The 24,693-nt window shown below is 37.0% G+C and overlaps 1 protein-coding gene and 1 long non-coding RNA gene across 2 annotated transcripts; one reads left to right on the top strand and one right to left on the bottom strand.

The window, feature by feature from the left end:
• Positions 1–6,951: 6,951 nt before the first annotated feature.
• On the bottom strand, positions 6,952–24,022 carry LOC137168797 (DNA-binding protein RFX6-like). The gene is made up of 20 exons (XM_067571571.1): positions 23,866–24,022; positions 21,983–22,157; positions 21,575–21,698; positions 20,999–21,060; positions 20,831–20,908; positions 19,429–19,456; positions 19,238–19,345; positions 18,975–19,052; positions 18,755–18,868; positions 17,597–17,646; positions 16,632–16,791; positions 16,388–16,532; positions 16,145–16,254; positions 15,903–16,020; positions 13,585–13,707; positions 12,577–12,783; positions 10,979–11,291; positions 9,018–9,385; positions 7,803–8,000; positions 6,952–7,621 (listed from the first exon to the last, which is right to left on the bottom strand). The coding sequence occupies exons 1-20, from the start codon at positions 24,020–24,022 to the stop codon at positions 7,443–7,445; spliced, it is 2,895 nt and encodes a 964-aa protein (XP_067427672.1). The 3' UTR covers positions 6,952–7,442.
• Positions 19,236–23,847, top strand: LOC137168798 (uncharacterized). The gene is made up of 2 exons (XR_010924342.1): positions 19,236–19,320; positions 23,041–23,847. It is a non-coding gene; the product is annotated as an uncharacterized lncRNA (long non-coding RNA).
• Positions 24,023–24,693: the final 671 nt, after the last annotated feature.

Here is a 24,693-nt window from a genome sequence, read left to right as displayed (position 1 = left end):
GAATTATACAGTAAATGTTTTGTAAAAACCAAAACAATGAGCTGAAAGACGCTAAAAGGCTCCATACAGCTACAGAGACGTAACTACAGGTGACTCCTTTCATGTTGCCATTTGATCCATTCTTGATGTAAAAAATTTAATTAGCACAGGTTTCATTTCAAAATATATATTTAATTGTAAAAGATTGTTTTCATTTTTAATATATTGTGGAAAAGTATTTAAGAAGCTTCATACACAGACATTTAGGTTATTATTTAGATATCATTCACAGAAAACAACACAGTAGGTCACAATAAACCTAGTATAAATGGAACAATTTCAGATATTGTAATTATTCTGTATTTCGTTAATGAATTTATTGATATAACATGGAGTCATCCATGGATTGAGTTTCCTTAAAAGCCCTCACTTCCCATAAATAACTTCTTTTTTATTATTATTATAACTGATAAATAGACTAAAAAGGATTTTTCAGTGGTGACCTTGAAATGAACATTTTAAAGACTGAGCCGGATCCTTGTTAAGAAACATTTGTACACTTACTGTATGACAAATATAACATTTTATCTAGTATTGTACTTATCTACAAAAGTAGTTAATGATGCATTTGGCACATAACAGAATACTGACTGACAAATCCTCTCAGGAAGCCTTTACAGTGTAAACCGCAGCGAACCTGATGTGCCGAAAATCAATATAGCAGTGAATAGTTTCTCAGACACTAAATTTCAGTTAATTTTTGTTAATGGAGACCTTGGCTTTGCTGCACCGGAACACATTTTCAGAGACGTTTTATTAAAGACAAACCAATCTACTGTCTCTTTCCTGAACACACAGAGGATTCAGTCTCACACTGGCTCCGTCAGCGCTGATGGAGGTTTAAAACGGGGGTTTGCTGCCCTCTGATGGACGTCTGGAGAGCTACGCTTTCTGTCTAAAGCCTGTTGCCTGGGTAGGACTAGAGGGGGGGTGCAGTACATGCTAGGGATGCATTGATACTGATATCGGATATCAGTCCAGTACTGACTCAAATAGCTGGATGATGATGGGCCGATCTGGTATCAGATATCGTTATTTTGATAAATAACAATTCTGTAAATTTATATCTATGCATTTGTTTATTACATTTTGTTTTACAAAGGTAGGAAAGCAATGTTTAAGTGAAGCCTTATTTTTCTTACACATAAAAGAATGATCCCAGTATCTTCCACACAGTGAGACGTACAGCTTATTGATTAAACACTGGTATCAGATCGGTGCATCCCTGCTTTGACTGGAAACTCTAAACAGCAAATTACTGTCCAGGACCAGAGGTGACACATTCAACTAACTATATTACATTATTGTATTCAGTTTCTGTCATCTGTGTGCTCTTATCCTTCATTCAAGGTAAAAGTCTCCTTTTTAAGTGAGACTTGTCCAAACAAAAGGGTGTTACAATACAACAATCAATACAATATAAATATACAAAAAGAAAACTCACATATTGCACAATCACGGGTTTTACTGCAAGAACAAACAAGAACCAAGTATTATGAGCTTGATGTAGTTAAAGTATTGCAGTAAAAGTACATAAGTATTATGAGCTTGATGTAGTTAAAGTATTGCAGTAAAAGTAGTGGTTTGGTCCCTCTGACTGATATATTATTATACATGACATCATTAGATTATTAATAGTGAAGCATCAGTGTTAGAGCAGCATGTTACTGTTGTAGCTGCTGGAGGTGGAGCTAGTTTACACTACTTTATATACAGTTAGCTAGTTTAGTCCAGTGGTTCCCAACCTAGGGGTCGGGCCCCTCCAAAGGGGCAGCAGATAAATCTGAGGGGTGGTGAGATGATTAATGGGAGAGGAAAGAAGAAAAAACAAAGTTCTGATACACAAATCTGTTTTCAGTTTTTGGACTTTTTCTCTAATCTTTGATTTTTGCTGAAATATTGGATCATTTGAACATTTATTGAAATGAAAGCATGTGAGAAGTTTAGAGGGAAAAATCACTATTTGGTGGAGCTGTTAACAACTCATAGACATGTGAAATGTGACCCCGACTACACACTGCTTTTTGTAAAAAGGTTGGAAACCACTGGTTTCATCTTTAACAATGTGTTGTATTTTAAAAGCTTGTTATATTATCCATTGTGTCAAATCTTCATCTGAAAAGTAACTAAAGCTGTCAAATAAATGTAGTGGAGTAGAAAGTACAATATTTCCCTCTGAAATGTAGTGGAGTGGAAGTATAAAGTACAAGTACCTCAAAACTGTACTTAAGTCCAGTACTTGAGTAAATGTACTTTAGGATCCTCAGACAGTATCAGTGCTGCAGTGACACCTGGTGGAGAAACTGTGGTATTGTTACACAAACAGTAAACCCACCATGTGTTCACAGTATGTCATGAATCATTAGAGAAACACTTACAGATATCATTTTTTAGATATTTATTTGATATTTATCTATCTAACAAGAGGCAGTTCAACACATTTTTTACTTATTTTCACTGTAAGATTTAATCCCTTTATCCTGCAGCTGTAACGTGGAACAAACTCGTCACGTCAGAGCACATATTCAACATGGCCTTGAAAAGGTGTTTTTTTCAGTTATGTATAAGCTGATATACACAATGAAGGGGGCATGCTGACCGTCCTACCTCACCACTGTATGTATTGTATACTGTATAATTGCTGGCATGCATGTATTTGTCATATTGTTTGTTATATGTGGAGGAACATAATGGAAATAAGCCTTTTTTGTGATTTAATCCTCAGTGATTGTAACCGTATTAAATCTGTATGTTCTAGATCATCAAATAAATTCATTCATTCATTCATTTACTGTATACATTTAATACATTTAAAAATTGATACTTTAGAAATAAAATTTAATAAATCTATTATATTAAATATGATTCTATTTATTTATTCTGACTTTAGATGAGTTAATAATTTATACATTTGTTTTATATATTTATGGTAGAAAGGTTTTGTATCTGCATTAGCAGTAGTATAGTAGGGAAAATATTATCTGATTTCCAGACTTCATACTGTATTTTGTCATTTGTAGCCTGAAAAAAAAACTCTATCAGAAGATTATTGTTCGTTATAGAATTGAACCAGTTTAACCAGGTCTTTGTGTTTCTTGTTTCACAGGAAACTGATGCTTTTCATTCACATCTGGAGGTCAAATATTACCCTCTTTTTTTTTATTTAAAATGTACTTTCATAACAGTTTTGAGATAAAGATTTTACAAACCTGAGTCTACTGTTCTGACATGAGAAAAATGACAATAATTATAATTATTTCTCCCATTAAATACAGCAGATATACTGTGTATGAGTCTTACCTGCAGCACAATGAGAGAGAAAGAGAGAGAGTGACACATATGGAGACTGTCTCCATCAGCTCTAATGCAAAGTTCTGGTTAAACATTGGCCCAAAGTTTGCCTTCCGCCTTCTGTTGTTTTTACACTAAAGGTCCGGCAATTGTTGCAGGCATTATTGACTTAGTAATTAAAGTATTTTAACGTGGGGATTCTGTAATCATTACATATGCCACCATCTGTCCCTGCGCCGCTGCATGAGCACCTGAAATGGATTTTTCCCCCTGAGTAGATAACGTATAAAAACCAATCAAGAAGGGAGGAGGAGGGAGGACGGCGTCACAGCCATTCATCTACAACAGTCTGACCGATGCCTCTTTGTATTTGTCTTTATTGAGTTTTCATTAAATGTTTAGCAGCAGACTCTCATTTTCATCGACTTCTGATACGATGGGGTTCCTCCCTGAACACACGCAGAGAGACAGTCTGGAAAAACCTGCAATAAAATAGTATTTCGTATGATTTATTCAATATTTTAATCACAACAATAACTTTATTTATTATGTTTATTTAATTAGAGGTGTTTAGACTGTCTACATTGAACTGAGACACTTTTTTCTCTCTAAATGCACTTTAATGCACTGTGCTGCTAACTTTTTGTCTTGGGATTTATATGTTTTTATCATTTTTTTAAAGGGATTTTTTAGATATATAGTAAATCTTTATCTTTTCCTTTATTGCAGTGCTGCTGAGGAACAGCATTTTGTTTTTTATGTGTGTGAAAATACACAAGAAAATCACTATAAACGAAATCTTGAATCTTGAATCTTTGAAATGAATAATTTAATTTTTGTTTATGCTGTTGAAAATCTCACATGGGATTACATGACACACAGTAATACCATATATAAATAAAGACATCTGGTTCTTGAACAAAAGAAAAGATGGTATGTTTTATCGTTTACATGTAAAAAGAATAAAGACTGTCAATATATAGATGTACAACATATTTTGTCTGTATGTACATAATCTAACAATGTAAAAATGTCCTGACCAAAAGGTAACAATTATTCTTTATTCATTTAACTAAATAAGTCCTTTCTCAGATATAAAGGACAGTATAAAACAAAATGCATTTCATCTTCTACTTCTTTTCAGCTCCAGATCATCTGGTTCATCAATAATAATATAATGTCTGACTTTGTCATTATTAGGAAATTGCGGAGCCTTAAAATAAATTATTACGACACGTGTCAAATTTATGCTTCAAATGCTTTTTTTATCCTCACAGGAATACAATTATTGGTGAAATGGTTGTATAAAAGTACATATATAATTTCAAGAGGTAAGCAAATATAAAGGTAATCCTGGTGTGGTGAGGATGAATTGTGCAGTAATCAAAGGAGGCTGCTGTTTTTAAAAAAAATCTAGTCAAAGAATTCTGACTTTTGTTTTTCTGATGTAACTCTGTTGAGTTGAAGTTTTTTGTAAAGATTTATATAAAAAACAGGGCACCTCAGACAGAGAAGCAGCTTTATACTTACAGTAGTTACAGGATGTAAACGGCATCTTCTGATGAATTTGAGGAACTACATCATGATCTGTTATATGATCATGTTGGTTGCTGGAGTCACTTAATGTCTTATAAATAAATACATTTAAAAAAAATCAAGATAATAAAGACAATTGAGTTCAGTAAAAAACATTAAAAATCTCTCATTTCCTGACAGATAAAGGTTTTGAGTTTTTTACTGTAGTGTTTTGTCAACAGAAACACAAACTGTCGCTTTTCTCTTTTGATCTTATGGTTTTATTGCGTCCCATCTGGTTCAGGACTTTGAGTGGACAAACTCAAGAGGAGGCATGTTTTACTGAGGTCACCATGGTGTGATATTAACAGCTTACTCACAGACATCATCCCTCCCTCCCTCCCTCTCCGTTGGTCTCTCTTTGTTGGCTCTCGTAACATTTTGGTAAACACTTTTATCTCCTTCCATTGTGCCGCGGAGAAACCAAATAATTGCAAATAAAAAGCTCCCAGCTTTGATCCACAGTCTTCAATTGTGTTTCCGTCCTGTAATCTCCGAGTTCAGCCATTAAAGAGTCATGTGTTCTGCTGTTTGACACCAGGTCTTTGAATCAGAGGAGATAAGGATTCTATTGGGGTCTATTATTGACTGTAAGTCAATGTGCTGCAGAGTCGGACAAAAGCAGAACACCAACTGTTCCCTGTTCTGCTCTGTTCAGTATCTCCATTATTACAGTAAGTGAATCAATGGACAGAAAAGCAGCTAAAAGAAAAACATAGTAATGACTTGTAGGTTTGGAAATGTGTCGTCATCATGCTAAACCTTTATTGCACATGTACCCTGCATCGGAGCTGCAGCTGCTACTGGAGCAGTTTTTTTGATACCGTTGGAACAAAATGTGCAGGACTGACATCAGGGCTACAACCAATTCTTAATTATAATTGATGTATTGTAGTGTAACAAGTCCCTAAAAAAAAGAGTCCAAGGTGACATCTTCAAATCACTTGTTTTGTCAAACCAACAGTTCAAAACCAACAATATTACATTTACAATCACATAAAATAGAGTAAAGAAGCTGGAACCTGCAAATGTTTTGTATTTTTATGGCTCTTCTGGATGGAAATGTTGGTCCGTCTACCACTTTAGTCAAGACTGAAATATTTCAACTACTATTGGTTGTATTGCCATGAAAGTATCTGACTAACCTTCCAGCAGCAAGTTGTGAAATGTCTTGACAACTATCGGACGGATTGCCATGAAGTTGGCTTCAGATATTCAAGATTCCTGATGGAGACATCCTAATGATGCAGTGATCCTCTGACTTTTCTTCTAGTGTCACCTGTATGTCAAACATTTTTCTTATTCAGTGAAATATCTCAACATCTGTCACATGGATGTACAGACATTCCTGCTCCCCAGAGGATGAATCCTGCTGGTGTTCACATGATTGTTCATCTAGTGCCACTATCAGGTTGACAATTTTAGTTTCTGTTGAGACATTTCAACAACTATAGGATGGATTGTTGTGATATTTGATACCTTCATGTCTCTTTCAGGATAAAATGTAATAACTTTGGTTATTCTCAGACCTTTACTCTTCTTTTTATTTCTATTTCTACATTTTATGTTTTTATGCTGCAACAAGAATTTCCTCTGTGATCTGATCTGAACTGAATGATTCTTGTTTTTCAAATTAATTTATTGTCTATCAATTGACTAAAGGATGAATCAGCTGTTTCAGCTTGAATTGAGTCTTAACTAAAACCAAAACCCTTTGAAGCATTTTGCAGCCGTAGTCATCAAGACTACGAGAGCAGAGCTTTTTTAATATACCAATTAAAGAAGGGAAGGACGTAAACAAGCCCTCTAAGACAATAAAACTATTTTTCATTGCCAAACACAAACTGTGTGTTTTAGTTAGTGACAGTCAGTGGCTCTAAAAGAATCTGAGTGATCATTGTCTGACATCCTGCAGCAGTGATAACAGCCGTTCTAAATTTCTAAGTCTTTACATCACCAGACTAATGAATAAATGCCAGAGCAGAGAAAGTGTCCTGCTGTTTTCCACTTGTTGCGCAGTCAGTGAAAAGCACGTCAGTCTGACAAAAAAAAATACTTTATTTACAACAACTCACACACAGAGGAAATGGAAGCCCTCAGGCATCACGTACTGCAGGAACAAAAGCAGTTTGTCATCGTTTCCAAATTGGGGAAAATTACAGAAGTGGACATAGAAGAAGTAATAATATATATTTTCATACAAATAAATCTCTTTCTATCTGAAATATATTAGTTTGGTTACTGTTCCCTTTTCATAAATAAATATTATAAGGTGTATAGACGTACAAGAAGGTCTTCTCCAGTAAAAATGTTTTTCTATGCTGATGGATAAAGTGTCCTGGTGGCTTCCCAAGCTAAGGCTCATGTTGTACCTACAGTTTGGACGTCCAGGGTTTGACTTTAGTGTCTTTGTCACATGTCGTTCATCTCACTCTCTCCGCTGTGCACACGCATACTTTCTGGATCTGGGCTGGTCTGATGGGAGCTGGACTCTGAACGTCAGGACCATTATCCGGCAGAAGTTTGTGTTTTCATCGTCATTGTACTCCTCCTGCGCCCATGAAGACGGTATTGATGGGAGGCAGCGAGGACACCAGCTCCTGCACGTCTGAAGATGACGGCACACGTTGCTGGGAGAGCAGCGCGTCCTGAGAGGTGAACGGAGAGGGAACGCCGTACATGCAGGGAGCAGATCCTGCCGAGGGAAGGGAATGATCTGTGGAGGAAACAACAGAAATGTCAAAGATTTTAATTGTAGTTTTGTAAGTGTTTTTTTAGAAATGTACAATGCAGCACAAAGTCAAGACATGCGTTTTTGTCTGTACAAAAGTAAAACAATCCTGAAACTCCCCACATCAGATCCTTGTTATTTCCGTCTACGTCATCTTTATGTTTACCTGCTCCGGTTTCGGCCTCGGTGAAGTACGCTCCTGTTTTCCTTCCCGGTTCGTCCAGGATGTTGAGCGGATCGTGGACTTCGGAGTACGTTGGAGGGAACGGGCGGAGACTGCCGACGCTGCTGATGACAGATACGTGCTGGTCAACCAGTGATGTCATCCGTTGGCTGTCCAGGTAACTGCTGTTGCCATAGTAACCTAACACAAGAGGAACGTTTGACATTGCATTTCCTGTTTTTTCCAAGAACTACGTTTATAATTATAACGTCATTTTGTTTGTTCACATATAGCTGAGAACTGGATGTTTGCCTTCAGTTATCATTCATTTATTTTTAGTTTTTTGCGAGTAATTAAATGTGTTTTCACCACAAAAAACACAATAATAGCGGTTCATCAGCCATGAAAGCTTCTCCTCATGTCTCCTGGGTAAAATAGTCAAAGTCAAAGAAAGTGATGTATTTTATGTTCTTTAAAAACAAATAAAAGTTTAAAGTTAATATCATCTCACTGACTTGAAAAATTTAAGGCTTTAACAGAGTTTGACTCCGTGTGCAGACAACAAACTGTAAGTCCCTAAATTTCAATTAATGTTAAAAATAACTGTCTGGTTGCATTGCTGCAACACAACACAGTAAAACAGTTGCAGTCGCGAGCAGCAATGCAACTTACAGCAACGGTTCTCAGTGTGTTTCAGACACAGATGTCTGCAAGACACACAATGAGTTATTCCTGATGAGCATGCGCTGAGTCAGGTTCCCTTTTGATTGATTAATTATTAGATTTTCACTTAGAAAAATCAAAAGAATCATACATATTAGGACGCAGAGCTCCCTAACTCTTCGTTTTACCCTTAATAATTTTTATAATATTAAAAAATTAAATATATATTCTGTATCCGTTTGTTCCAACACTTAATTAAGTCAGTGTAAGTTTTACACCGAGTAAAATATTTAAACCCAAGTCAGGAGGACCGCACAGTTAAATTAAATGAAATATTCAAGCTGTTCTGTGCATTTTATTTACATGTATTTCTCTGTAATGCAAACAGGCATGTTTCATATCTTTAAAATGTCTGAGATCTTGAGCAGAATATAATTTAAAATAAAGTTCTGAGGGTTTGAAACATGTTTGTATCTGCGTTGCAAGTTTATAAAGATGGACCCAAAGTCTGAGTGACTTATTTTCAAAGTCAAACAAGTCAAAACATTTTCTTACCACTGTGTCCTGCAGCTGAGTACGTCTGTCCCTGACACCCACCGCTGGAAGGGTTCAGCCCGGCCCCCACAAAGCTGAACCCTTCTGCTGAGTCCAGTATCTGGGCTGCTGTCGGAGCATCCAGCCCCTGTTCAGTCTGGACCGGATCCGTGCCTGAGCTGTAGCTGGATGTGGGTCGGACTGCAGAAGCATAAGGTGTCAGGGAGCAGTTGGTGCTGTTGGATGAGTGATGGTGGGATGATGGATGATGATGACTGTAGAACACGTCTTTAGTCAGGTGCTGGTCATTGAAGGAGGGGAACCGGGAGAGGTGGTAGGCCAGGGACGAGGTCTGAACTGAAGCTAGACACTGACTCTGAGGCTGAGGCCTGGACACAAATGACACAAATCTTCAGACAAAATAAACCAGACAAGTACAGATCAACACTAATGAGCAAAGAGTGATAAGTGAAGAAGCTAAATGCTATTTTTGCTACAAAAAAATCTCATACAGACATTCTGTATATGAGAACAGCTTCTGAAGATGTGGTGTGAACTGCAGAGAGATTTGAACTTGTACAGTAATTTGTTTTGCACTGATACCTGAACTCAACCAGCATCAATGGAAGAAATGTTTTATATGTGCTTGAATGTGCTTGAATGGGACTGAAGGGCTCAGTGACCAGCGCTAGATTTGCCGATGACATAACATCAAGCTTTTAGTTTTATTGCTGGAGGAAGAGCTGCAGCGATTAGTCGATAAAAAATTAATCAAAACTATTTTGATAATTGAATATTTATTTAAGTCAGTTAATACTGAAATCTAATATTCAGTTGCTGCAGCTTTTTAATGTGAGAATTTGAAGCTATTTTCTGACATTTTATAGACAAAACAATTAATTGAGAAAATAATCAGTTGATTAATTGACTGTATCATTGTTAGTTGCAGGCGTTGCTGCACGTTTTAAAAAAAATCTTCTTTTTTTCAGAAAAAAAAATGCAAGCACTCTGTTGGAAATTTCATTCTGGTCAAGGTGGAACACAGTTTTTACAACAATACACAGAAATTCCTCAATATGGCCGCGTGTATAGTTTATAAAAAAGTGCAAAAGACCGAAGAAACATGGAGGCTGACTGGTGGTCCAGCTGGCAACAAGATTTTTTGTTTTTTAAGGGCAAACTGAGTTACAGTTTTGTATGAATAGGATTAAAAGTTGCACTTTTTGTTGTAATACCACCACATGGCCAGTGGAGACAATATTTCATAACTTTATTAAAGTTTCCCTCCACTCAAAAATATGTTTTTCTTCTTGTTCGTTCAGTTGGATGTTTGAGCTTCTCTGTGCAGAATGATGTATGTGCTGTTTGTTTCCACATTTATCTGCTGAAAGTGGAAAGTTTCTCTGAGCTCATTGAAAATCAGATTTTAAGGGGTCGGGACTATGAGCATGATTTGTGACATCACGACTAGTTTGGAGCCAATTTTTAATAAGGGAGAAAGTGTAGATGTAATTTTAAGGATTTTAACATGGCGATTACAGTTTTTTATATCAGACACACAATGTTGTTCCAAACAGTCTTTTTATATGTTTTAATACATGTCTGGAGGTGATCTTTAACTCCTTTAATGAAGATTGTTTGTGATTTATGATATCAGAGGAAACTTGAGATAAAAAGGAATACAAAAACAAGAAAACAGATTTTTAAAAACATTTGAATTAACTAGAGATTTACGCCTACAAATTAGATAAAAATACAACTAATAGTAATCATTATCTCCACCCTGAATATCTTGATATACATAAAATCAAATAAATATGTATTTAGAGTCAGATCAGGGTAAGAGTTTCCCATCAATTAGAGATCAATAATTATGATTAACAATATATCTTTATCCTGTCAAACTCCTCATTATATTCATCATATAGTATCAAAGGTAAATGACACTGACTGAACCTTAACAAGTCTAAAGTGAAGCTGACCTGAGTGCAGGCTGGTAGACGGAGGTCGAGGAGCCGCTGGCTGGAGGGAAGTAACCGGAGCTGGTCTGAGGTAAGCAGTGGTACAGGGTCTCTGGGTAGGAAGCGCAGGGGCTGGGCTGCGTCATGGCGCTGAGAGAGGAGAGGCAGGAGGAAGAGGAGGAGGAGCAGGACAAGGAGGAAGAAGAGGAAGACGTCAGGGGTCTCCCCGCCATCGGCCCCTGGTTGATGACGGAGCCTCGGTGCACCAACGCTGCCGGAGAGATGGGGGGCGTCATGAGGGGGGCGCTGACCTGAGAGAAGTCCATCTGACCACCTGTGTGGGAGGATGAAGAATACATCTGTATTTTATTTAAATAAATTACGGTTCTGTTTGTGGTAGAAAGAACATGTAAAAGTTGATATGTTGAACTTGTTAGCAAACAGTTGCTTATTTCCACATCCAGCAGTTACGGAGCAACATTATCATTCATGTGGAGTCGTGTTTCTGTCCATCTGGTGAATGTAAGTCCAACATTCACTCTCTTTTAGCTCTGTTTTTGCTCTCTACCAACTCCTGAGGGAAATATTTGGCTCTTAAATGCTCCACTATGTTCACCAGCTAGTCTACAGCTAACTGTGTCTGTTTGCCGTTTGGTGCTGAGCAGTTAGTGTACAGCTGCTTTTTAGAGCTTTTTCTCTGAAAACAGCTGCCTGCTGCGGCCCAAAACAACGCTATGAGAGCGCTGAGAGTGAACCAGAACAGTAAAGTCGCAGCCGGACAGATAAACAATGAGCTGAAACTCACTATAAAGCTCCGTAAAGCCGAGAGGAGCTGCAGAGTCACTGATAATTCTCTGTATGTTCATCACTATGAGCAACACCTCTGACACTATACACTGTCATTTGATGCATTGTTATTGTTACTTTGAGATTGTCATGAAATCAAATCCCATTTTTGATACTATTAATGGTCGCTATATATTTACATTCAGTAATTACCTCTCTATAAAGTAGTTTTCCTTGTTCGTGGCAGGTTAAATTGCACAGAGGATTCACATGAAACAATGCTGTATGTAATCCAGTCTGTAATCTTATAAATATTCACACTGTTTGCAGCATGATATCAGATTACAGCCGCTCATCTCATGATGGAAAAAGGCCTCGTATTGACAGACTTCTTTATTAAAATAATGTCAGTTTGTTTGGCTGCGCTATAAACAGATACATCAGTCGCCCTTCTGTTGTTTTTCTGACAAAGTAGCTGCTCAAGGTGTTTGCTGCAGTGTTAAACTGCACTTGCTGTTACCTCCAGTAACCACAGGTGTCACCAAATCAACCAACACTGAAATCTTAAGGATTATAACTTTAAGTTTAGAGAAAATCATCAATCAATCAATCATTTTCATGGTCAAAAAGATCTATTATCATATCTCATTATCATAAAAAAGGCTACAAATCTGATACCAAATAAAAGCTGCTGCTGGAGTGTTGTTGTATAAAAAATTAATGTCAAAAGCATAACAACACACAATATATATATTTATACACAATATATATACTTTATATGATTAAAGTGTTTATGATGCAACATCATGTTTGTTTTTCATGTTTTTTCTGACCTGAAACTGTGAAACCAACAGAATCCGTCCCCTGGTACACGACAGTGCTCGTCTCCAGACCTTGCTGCTGATTGGTGGAGAGAGACATGTAGGCGTGTTCTACCAAAGACTCATTCTTCACTGATTGGTCAATGGCAGCAGTGGCCTTGTTGCGATTGGCTAGGAAGCAGGAACTGGGAGAGGCCATGAACGCTGCTTTACTGGCGTCTGAAAATGAGAAAATAAATTATATTAACAATAAAACTCAAGTTTTGTTGATGTTGATTTATTATTGAATTGTAGGAGCCTTTATATTGTTCTATATGTATCTGTATGTGTCCCGAATGTATCCACCTCTAAATCAAAATTAAACTTCCTGTTTTGATTGATGCATTTTTTGTGCAGCCCTTTAATTTCCTTTATTTATTTTACTGTATTTCTTTTTATTCTACTTTACTTGGTTCTATTTCCTTCTTCATTTTGTAATTAAATGTTGTTTTAATGCATTTAGCTGTTGAATTGACTATTTTTAAAAGGTGCTGAGTAAATAAACTTCCCTTGAAACCAAACTGAGCAATTTTACTGTGATGTGGACTAAGAATAAACATTTATAAATATAGCTGTGCTTTCACTGTATGTGTATTTTTAATGTAATAATTTAATTTGTCAAACATGTATATTTTATCATTTATATCATCCACATGTTACTTCACTTTAATCTTTGCATTTTCTTGGTTTTAAGTCATCTTATAAAGAATTTTGTAACTTGTTTTTTAGAAATCCTTCAAATGTATTAATGTGGGTAAAAGGACAGATTTTTATTTACTTTGTTTGTTTATTTATGGGGACAATACACATTAATTAACAATCAGTGTACCTGTGGTCCCATTTCTCTTAACTGCGTCTTTGATTATGACATGGAGACTATATGGAGTAAACAACAGATCTGCTGTAGGTGTGAGTCAACTTTAAACCATCAGCTGGATGTACGTCAGCAGCTGTGTGAGTGTTTGTTGTGATGCCTGATACCTGCATTCTTCATGTATTTGTCCAGGAGGTTCTGTAGGTCCTGCTCCTTGTCGTTGTTAAACTGAGTTTCCAGAGCCAACAGGATATATTCATCTAACAGCATCCTGATCACATGGAAGGAACCTGTTAAACGCCGAAACACAAAAGTCAAGAATTGTCCCTTAAAAGTGTGACGATTCCTGTGTATCTACTGTTTGACCTTTAGGATCAAGCTGCTCTTTGTTTGACCTGCAGGGTTGCAGGTTTAAAACCTTCTGTGTTTGAGCTGCTGGGAACTTCAGAGACCAAATGGTCAGTGTTTATTCATGTACACGTACTCTGTGTGCGTGTGTTTGAACAGAGAGCACGCGACCCGCAGATAAGACTTTGTTTAATCAAGGTGAGTCTGGCCATTACAATTTATGGCGCTATTGTAGCAATCTGCTCCAAGCTGGCTTAGTATTAGACACAGTGTGTGTGTGTGTGTGTGTGTGTGTGTGTGTGGTCAACACATCCTGTAGACTGAGTGATGGAGATGAGAGAAGTGAAAAATAATTTAGCTGAATGATTTTTATTTTTTTTTTACCTTTTTGATTACAAAAAAAGACCAAATACAAACAGCACAAATACACAACACAAGGACAGTACGCCAGAGGTTACAGACACAAAGATATAAATATAATATACTTGCTTAGTAAATCATTGCATCACTAATCCTTCTTAACAGGACTTCTCTGTTCTACATACAGAGTTCAGGTATCTATTCATTGTATTGGCTTTATGTCTTAAACAGTCTCTTAAACTAAATGTCTCTTATTTATATATCTTTTATAAGTGTCCACAGTCCATTTAAACCAGCCGATATTGACTACTGGGCTAATGTTTGGAACATGTCAAATGTGCTCCGTCCACTCGCCGTCCCCACAGTTCCAGTTTGGCTTTGAATGCAGACACTTTATCTGCCAACTTGTAGACAGTTGTCATTCTCCCCTGAGGTGAGACATAGAGTTCATTGAGCAGGTTGAAGATGTCACACAGGTATGTGTCGTCACTGAAGTGTGCTACCAGCAGTGACTTTATTTCTGAAAGAAAGCGGCTCTCTTAGCTCTGGCAGGAATCTCCCCCCTTGATAGACACCTGACTTCAGTGTGTAATAGGCGTTTGTGCTCTGTGTCCATTTCCTCACAAAGCTGCTCAAATAGATGTGAGTTAAGGGCGTGCGCTTTGATGTGATTGATAAGTTTAATAACGTCACTCAATTCACTGTTAAGATCAGGTGACATTTTTGGGCTAGCCAGCATTTCTCTGCGAGTGTGTAGACGAGCATAGCTGCAGCCTCGTCTGTGCATATTCCAACACAGAATGACCAGTCTGTGTAGTCATTCAAAGACTTGAAGAGTTCTCCTCCAGTTGTGTTACTTGGTAGTGAGAGGACACACAACATATCCTCATCATCTTTAAATATATATCACGCATAAACCAGCAGTATTGCCTTGTTGTTGACATCTGTCTACCATAGTCACACACAAAGCTGTTCCAACAACTGTGCTTCGACGTCCTCCTCTATTTCATCAACTCTCCTTCAGACTGTGGCAGCTGAAAGAGGAGCATTTGCCATCTTGTTAGCTGAAGCTTCTCCCAACAGTTCATGGTGCATGTCCTTGGCAGCAGGCAGAATCAATTCATCTCCGATAGTGAAAGGTTTCTAAGCCTCATGGCTAAGTACGATGCTCTCAGAGCAGCAGCATTTGTAGAGGTGGCGGCTCTCGACACTCGCTTCTGTCTCGCTTGCTCGCGTTTTTTTTTTTTTTTCGCTCAAAGAACTCAATGGGTTTTTTCTTTAAGCAAAGGGTGCTTGGACTCAAGGTGTCAAAGCAGTTTTGAGGGCTTCATTGTCTCAATGGACAGCTTGTCTCCACATATCACACACCGGGAGGTCATCAGTCGCCATGAAGCAATATTTTACATATGACGCATCATATTTCCTTTAGCAACATAAAATGTGTAATATGTTTGTAATTGTAGAATGTAGACTCACAAATTCCCTGAAATATTCCCTCAATGGTAGTGACAGTCCTGTATAGTTTATGAAATATAAAATGCGTACCCTGAAAGTTAACTTATTTTATTTTATGAAATCAATAAAACATAGTTTGTCCAAGTGTTTTGTAAATATATGCTGAACAATTGTTACATCTTTAGCAGGGTTTTGAAGAATAACTTTTCCCACAGTGTCATGTTAAATGTGTTTCTTTTCAATAAAGTTTTATTGCAGTAGAGTGAGTTTATGTTGTGCAGAAATTGAAGCTATTTCTAAGCTTATGTTGATATTTTCTCACCAAAGCTGGAGGCGTTGTTGAGTGTGAGGTTGTGCATCACTCTGGCACCGAAGAAACTCCACCTGAGCAGGAAGTCCTGAGCTCGCTTCTTCACCGACCGACCGCTCTGCTTACCGGGCTGACCGGAGACAGAGAAGAAAATCGGTTGATTGCACAAGATGACATTCAGAGAATCATCTAGTGAGTCCATCCATCCACACACACTTGCACACTAAATACATCTAAGAGTAAACAGCTGCTACCTTGATGACTTTATGCTCCACGACAGAGTCCAACCACTCGATGAAGGACTCCACCGTGGCGTTCTTCCTCAGCAGCTCTTTCAGCTCCCGGAAGACGGTGATGGAGTCATCTGGACGAGACAAGAAACTACATCATTAACACAAAACTCCTTTTATAATCTCAGGCATGATGATGAAATAATATTCAATCTCCATCAAGTCGCTTTGAGGAAATATGAGTTGGATTTTAAGCAGCTGTCTTACACTCAGAGTAGATGTCTTGGTCCTGGTCGCCTGTCGCAGTGATGCTGAGTAAAGGCTGCGAGCTGATGCTGCTGAGATCTACGTTGTCGATATCCAACACCATGTTGGTGACCACGGCCTGGTCAAACAGCGCTGGACGAGCTATCTGCAATGATGAGAGGATTAAAAAAAAGAGAAAGAAATCATATTTTTGACACTGAATCATCTTTAATATACACAAGCTATCATAGAGCAGACGTAGTACCTGTGCCAGGTGTAAGAACGAGGTCTGTCTCTTCAGGGAGGAGACGAAGCGGCGTGCAATTGGGAGTTTCTTGGCTGCAAGGCATTCTGGGAGGTTTTCCAGGGAGGAGGCTAGCCAGTGCTCCCAGTGTTTGGCAAAGTTGCGGATATCTGCTAACAGACTAATGAACATTCATAAGATCAGTCAGGTCAGATGTCTCCTCTCAATTCCAAATCGACCTAATTAATCAATCACTCATCCTCCCACAAATAACTATGAACCTAAGTTTGACATGTGCTCTTTCAATTTTGTTTTCATCTCTAATTAAGTGCATTTAAACTGGACTTAAAACCTGCTTTTATCATAACAAGGAATAATAAACAATATAAAAATAGAATTTCACAAAACTAAGCCGAAGCTTTCTGGCAACAGCAGAAGATGAATTTTAATCCAACATGTTTATCTTCTTAATGAATGGGGAAGTGATGGGGAGGCAACAGGTTTTATGGTAAATGGACGATATAAATATTGTCCCTCGCTAGTCCCACAACCACTCAAAGTAATTTACAATACATGCCAACATTCACCCGTTCACACACACACACATTCACACACTGATGGCTGCCATACAAGGTGCCAACCTGCTCATCAGGAGTGATACAATGCTTCTTATGCAAAGCTCCCCATGATGTTTCTATGCTCACCCATTCACACACACACTCAGAGCAATTTGGGGTTCGGTATCTTGCCCGAGGACACTTGGACATGTGGACTGGAGGAGCTGGGGTTCAAACCACAGCTGCCCAAGATTTATGTGGTTTTAATTTTTTCATCACCAGCACTGGATCAGCACAAGTCACTGCAATCTTAAGATCATATTTGTGTGCTTTTACTTAAAACTAATTTAACAACAATACATAAATGTTTAAGAAATGCTAAGCACAGCACTATTATATGGCGCAGAAAGATAAGTAGAAGAAACAAACCTCTCGGGCATCTCTTGCATCGTAGCAGGAATCAGAACGTCTGTAAGAACCTGAGACAGTAAAGAAAACACTAGTTCATCAGTTAGTTCTCCATCAGTGAGCCAGAATACAGAACAGGACACTTTGACTTTAACTAATAAGTAGTTTCAGGTTGGGTTTTGCCATTGCAGAAAGGTGCCCATCAGTGATTCATTTACATGAATACCATTTTGATTTTAGTGGAGGTAATGTTCTCTTTAGCTTATTTAAGTGCTGCTCCACTCAAAAATATGTTTTGCTTAATGTTCCTTCAGTTAGAAGTTTAAACTTCACTGTGCAGAATGATGTATGTGCAGAGTTTGACACTAGAAGGCTGTTTTCACCTTCATCTGCTGAAATGGAAAGTTTCTCCGTGCTCGCCGGAAGTCTGATTTTAAGGCGTTTACCTACAAGCATCATTTGTGACACCACAACTAGTTTGGAGCCAATCCTGGTCCAGTATGCACCTTACAGGAGTGTAATATGGAAACCTAAAGCCTCCAGTCTGCAGTTCAGTTCTATCCACAGACCTTTGCTGCATGTCACACCCCTCTGTTTTCACCTGCTTCATGTCTATCTGTATTTCAACAGACAAATAAAGTTTAAAAAAGCAAACAATAATCTTTTTTTTTTTTTTAAGTATTTTTATATGTCTTAAAACATGTCTGGAAAAGATCTTTAAGTTTATTTTCTAAGAATTTCCTGAGACCCTCCACTCAAAAGCGACATTGTTATTCTTTAAACTTCCAAGAGCTTCTTTCTCAGGTTATAAACTCTTTGCCTTTAGGGTTAACTATTAATTAATCAGTCAATAAAATCTATTTTACCATTGTATTTTAGATGGTTTTATGACTGACCTTATGTTTAGCCTCCATATTTTATAGTCAAGTAGGCAATGTTTGCAAAAAAGCACAAGCTTTTGAGTTTTGCATCATCAGTGCAAAAGAAATAGATAATATGCATATTATCCATCATTATCACATTTTATCACTTTGCTGAAACTAAACTAGAACTTTTCATTCAGTATAAACATTTGAGTTTGAGATATTTTTTATCCCCTTTGCATTTTGGGGTCTGACATGTGTAGTTTTTATGTTATTCTCCAAAAATGAAAAGATAGAAATCTGATTTTATGACAACCTTATATAGAATAGAGTCGCAGACACAGAAGATGTCGACTATCACTGGGTTTTCCATCAGCGGCAGCAGGTGGTCGGGCATTCCCTGCCAGAAGTGAAGCAGAAAATTCTGGATCTGAAACAAAAATATTTGAAGAGTTTTATCAGTTGGAGTGGACAGTAAACTGTCCTCTTCACTGGTATTAAATAATAAAATGCTCTCATGTGACAGTAATTATCACCTCCTCAAAGTTGACATTAATGGCATTGTCCAAGATGCACTGGCAGTGTGTTTTATACATCATGATGAGAGTGTCCACCTGGAACAGGAACATGAAATTAAACCAACAATAACGATGGAATCACTGACAACCAATTAACCAAAACTGTGTTTTTCAGAATTGAGATGTTTGCTGTTCTGTTTTCATCAGAAAGAAACACTGCAGATAGAGACCGTAAAGCTTCTCAGAGATGATCATGTCTGTTTATAATAATCAATACCAACCTTTTCTCTGGAGATATTTCCCTGCAGCAGAAGATGCTGAGCACTGGGGAAGTCTGGGAGTAATGTTCCAGTTTTAGAGCTCAGTGAGTATTTCCTGGTGAAACCTCCCTGCAGAGCAGAACAACGTCAGGACTGTTTTCTTTAGTTAATATCTATACCATAGTTTTTATTTCAATAAGTGAGAGAATTACCTCGTTCTTGAGTTTACTCCCTGAAAACCTGTAACCAAAGAAAATCAGATTTGAGCTTAAATTTAAACGACAAATGTTTGATTTGATCAGAAAAGTTGAATTTCAATTAGTAAATTGAAAACTCTTGATGAGTTTGTGTGTAAAACAAATTAATTTCCTAATTTTCATCAAGTCTATTTTTAGAAAAGGAAAGAATTTTAACCCACATGACCTGGTCAAAGTTTGATTAACATGTGTACTGTCAGGTGTGTAGAGACAATAAGTAACTGCAGCTGGTCAGAAAAATACTCATATATTTGAATGGAGAGTGTGAGCGAACCGCTAAATGGTCGGGCCCTAATAAAGGAAAAACTGCACTATAGAACTACAAATTTTAGTTTTGATTTCATTTTTCTACAGCACTTTGTCACTAAACTGTCACCCTCACTCTATTTTTTCCCTTCCCCTCATAGGTCATCCCCACTACTGAGTTATACATATAAGACCTATAATTGTAAAATAAATGATAATAACACCAAACTTCATAAAAAGTTTGTATATAATGTACTGTATGTATATAGACATTTCTGTTGTATCCTACAAAAATGAGCTGCATTCAACTCCTACACCCATCCCTCCCCTTTCTTCCCTCCTATTCTCTATATTGACCAGCTGATTGCGGACTTCCTGTTGGATTTAGGTCAAGGTTGTCAGTGTATGATTTGTAGGTCTTGATGAGACGAATAATTGAGTTTTGGTTTGATCTCTCTACGACATTCCTACGGGCCATGGCAGCCATATTAGTTACATAGGTGGCGCTCTAGAGCACGTTTTGGCACATTGGGGGTTAATTTTTATTTTATCAAATTTTTTACCACACCTGATGTGCGTGCCAAATTTGGTAAGTTTTTGAGCATGTTTAGGGGGTCAAATTTAGGTTTTAAGTGGCGTAATAATAAAGAAAGAAGAAAGAAACAAACACATGAAATACAAGAGGGCCTTCGCCCTTTGGCCTCGGGTCCTAATTAAAACATGATGTGTCGACTTTAAAATCTTTGAAAGAAAAACATGAACAACTTTTTACTTTTAGAGAAATGTGGCATGTTCATATTAATAAATGTTGTAATATCTGTCACGTTTTACATCCACAGAAAAAAAAACATTTCCAGATTTATTTAACATGGATTAAACAGCAGATGTGATATTCTGAACATAATTTAAGGAAATAAACACCTGACTAAATAGACTTTTGAAGAGAGAATGAGCTCTGTTATAACAGTCTGAGACAAAACAGAAAGCAACATAACTACTGTGCACAAGCAATGAACAAATATACATTAGTACAGCACAGCACGATCAACAAAAGATGGAGATAAAATAAACAAAGAAGAGAAGAGACCAGACATGTTAAACAAAGTGTTACCTGGTCAAACCTTTCCCAGAATACACAGAGTGATAGTAAGCACTGCTCTCTTTGATGCCAATCCCATAGTAATGATATCTGTAGAGTGTCAAGATAATAATATATTATATTCAAAAACTGCAACTGCAATTTAAAAAATAAACTGAGAGTAAAGTGTTGTGTGTTTACTTGGAGTGTCCTCTGGTTCCCAGTCTTCTTGTCGTTAGAAGAGGAAACTTCTGTCGGATCGTCTGATGAGAACAAAGAAACGTAAAGTTGTGATCAGATCAACATCATTCAGAAGTCACAGCTGTAACTCTGTCATCGGATCATTAATCAGTCATTATCATTAGGTTTTTGCACTCTTATTGTATGTTTAACTGAAAACGTCAGGCTCTATTAAACAAAATTGACTTTTTATTTGTATATTCAGACTTATTTATTACAAATCATCACCAGAATTGACTTTTTAGGCCTTTTAAAAACTAATTGCAATTATTTAAATACCTGTTTTTATGTGTGTTTTCAACAAAAAAAGAAACAACTGAGGACATGAGATATTCCAGATCATGATGTTCAGAATTTGCTTTGATATATTGTCCTTAAACCATATTCTTGTTCATGCATTTGGGTCTATAGAAGTAACATAATAAGAACTCTGTATATACCAGTGTCTGAGTTCACATTATCCAACATTATATGGCAAATTTTTAAAAAAATACTATATGGAAGAGTTTTTCTGTCTCTTTACAGAAACACACACACCTTTCCAAATGTTGCAGCGCAGGCTGGCTCTAGTTTCTCCTTCCTGCAGAAGTCCAGATAGTGAGCGTAGAGGATACAGCGAGGCAGACACACTCCTTCACACACTATATAATTCTCCTCCAGCCTGTTGACACACATCAGTAAAAAAAAATCATTATATTTACCATAAAAATACATAAATGGCCAGAGGATACAGAAAATACAAAGAGAAACTGATTTCTATATATATAACTAATGGATAATTCTGTACTGTAAGAATGTAGAACAAGACTTGCATCCACATTGTTTGTTTGTTTGTTTGTTTGTTTGTTTGTTTGCACAATATGAAATAGAAGATAAAATACAGAATTATAAGAGGTTAAAACATGACTGACACCTGAAGGTTGGTATATTTGCAGTGTTCCTTACCACTGCAGTGTGAGCTGTGTCTGCTTCTTCTTGTCTTTGATGATCTGACTGATGGTCTTCCTGGAGGAGGAGGAGGAGGAGGAAGAGATGCTCTGTTTGACGGTCAGATCCGGGTTATAGTCCACCAGATCCTGGTCCTCCTCAGAGGACGGCGTCTCATTACTGTCCTCTGCTTCTGAGAAAACATACAGACAAATACAAACACTGGAGATAGTTCATAACAGGAAACTTGTGCTGAGTTGCAGGTGGCTGCTGCCTCAAAAAATGAACATCTATGTTTTTGTTTCCATCAAAAGGTTGTTTTTTTTTAAAAAGGCTTCAAGACATGAAGAAACTGATGGGAGTTATTTCCTAATGAATGTTTTGGGGAAATAAAGTGCAAACTGCAGTTTAGAGAAGAATCCAAACGTTAATTTCCTCAAATAATCTGATTTTTTTCAATATGATTTAAACAGAAACTGGTCTTTCCACTGTCTAAGAGTGAGAGAAATATTACATACACACCATGTCTGGTGGACATCCACTGGAAAATTAGACAATGGGTATAATTATGTGTAAACATATTATGTATTTTGTTCATTTTAAATGTTGTACTTCAGTGTCCTTTGGTGTATTCTCAGACCTCAAAGTCTTCTTTTGCCTCATCTTGTAAACTAGTTACTTGTAATATCTGAGGTTTCTTTCTTTACTGATGGAACATTTTACATTTTATACATTTATCTCTATTTCGATGCTTCTTCTTCTTCAGTGAGTCCTGTAACTTCACCTGCTTCTAAAATCTAAATTCTTTGTTGTGAATTTCATGAACTGGAAGAAATTTGAAGCTTTTATTTACTTTGTGCACATTTTTTTTTAGTTTTGCAGGATAAAACACAAGTTTTGGGTAAAATTTGGGATGGAGGAGCAAACCATCAAAGTCTGTTTCTAGTTTTACATTTTTACATTAAAGATTACTATTTGACTGTAAAGCTGCATGTCATAACACCAGTATCTGTTTTTTATTTGATTGATTTGATTCTTGTTTCTTTACTGATTTCTCTTACTTCACTCATTTACAGATTACATCTTCCCTCCTGTTTGTGTATCTTCATCATCGTCCCAACTCACATGTCTGAAACAAAACATTTGAGGAGAAAACTGATGTGATTTTGCTCATGAACAGTAAAGAAAAGTCTTTTATGTTTCTCATATTGTTAATTATAATCTTCTCTTGGCTCCCAAGTTGTGTTTACTTGCTATATTTCCTACTGCGCTGCATGAGAGAAGAAAAAGATGGTATATTGGTATATTTTTGTTATCTGTGCACCAAATATATCGCTGTGTTCTGTAAAAATCCACTAAAGCAATCAGAAGCTATTTATGGAAAAAATAAATATGAGATTTTGATTTATAAAGTATAAAGTAATGACTTTAATAAGTGTGGACAAATTGTACATCATCAATAGTTTTCTTTTTTCTTTTCCATCTATTAAATATATTTTGTTGCATTTGCTTCTCTTTAATACATTTTTGCTTGTGCAGATTTTTCTCTGTTTTCTTTTTTGATCATGTTTTGTATATTTAATACAGACTGAAAACAAACAATGAATAGAAGATGTAATATTGCAGTTTTAGTCATGTGAAGTTTGTTGTTGCAGCACCACCATGTGGCTGATCTGTGGCATGTTTTTTTGTTTGTTTGTTTTATACTTGAGCAGATGTGAAACCTTTCCACACATTTAGACTATGGGGTGAAGATTATTTTAGGAAAACAGGAAAAGATGCAGCATAAGACTTAAACTAATGATGTAATAACTATAAAACAACAAGGTGTCAACCACCACTGTGGTCTAAACCCCCAACAGCAATAAAACCACTTTAAATAAGACTGTGTGCTGCTTTACCTGATTTAATCCCAGAATCATCCTCCTGATGAAAGTGTGTCTGTCCGTTAAAGTCTGTGCGTGTTTCCTCTGGTGAGCTGCACAAAGTCTTGGTTAAAGAGTGAATAAGAAACACTCCATCCCTGGCTGAGCTCTCACTGCTGCGTTTCATTGGCATAGTGACATAAAGACGTCAATAAAGACTTTTAGAAAAAAAAATTTAACCAAAGAAGAAAATTGAAGTCAGTCTGGTGTGAAAAAACAGTCCAGTGCAGATCATTTGTCCTTGAAACTGTGAACCAGCTCTGAACACAAATGAATCCTTAAACACTGTTAAACCAACCAACGAGTTTAAAACAAATCCAGGAAAAGATCAAGTCCAGCATTTTTTGTCAGTTTCTACAAACTGATGAGAAGCTAAAGAAAAGTGTAAAAACTCTCTGCGCTGATGATAAACCTGACAGAGCAACAGCAGACTAATAAAGCAGAGCTGCAGGAGGGCAGAGCCAATGAAGCCGTGGACACATTCATCATATTTACAGAAGACTGCGGCTAATCCAGGTTATTAATGATTAACAGAAAAACCCTCATCCATCTGTCCGTCCATCCATCCTGCCTCCCACAGTCAGCTGGCTCTTTACAAACTTATATATGTGCATAAAAACCTCAGAGATTTAAGTCCAAATTGCCTTTACATCTGATTTATTGCTCAACTTTATTTGGATTGTATTGAAAACTTTAAAATATGCATCTTGAATGGAGGTTATTGTGTGACAACTGTCATAGTTTGTTTATGGGTTCATTTTAAACTTTTTTATTTCAGGTGCATCTAGAATCTAGAAACTAGAG

The sequence above is a fragment of the Thunnus thynnus genome, chromosome 18, assembly GCF_963924715.1.
Source record: "Thunnus thynnus chromosome 18, fThuThy2.1, whole genome shotgun sequence".
Lineage (NCBI taxonomy): Eukaryota > Metazoa > Chordata > Actinopteri > Scombriformes > Scombridae > Thunnus > Thunnus thynnus.
Note: the sequence above shows the minus strand (reverse complement) of the source record. Positions and strands in the feature narration are given on the sequence as shown.

Coding starts and splice junctions, on each gene's coding strand:
- LOC137168797 (XM_067571571.1), bottom strand. CDS start 24,022: ATGCCAATGAAACGCAGCAGTGAGAGCTCAGCCAGGGATGGAGTGTTT. Junction 21,061..21,574: donor GCGCTGCAACATTTGGAAAG/GTGTGTGTGTTT, acceptor TGTTCTCATCAG/ACGATCCGACAGAAGTTTCC. Junction 12,784..13,584: donor CAAATACATGAAGAATGCAG/GTATCAGGCATC, acceptor TCTCATTTTCAG/ACGCCAGTAAAGCAGCGTTC.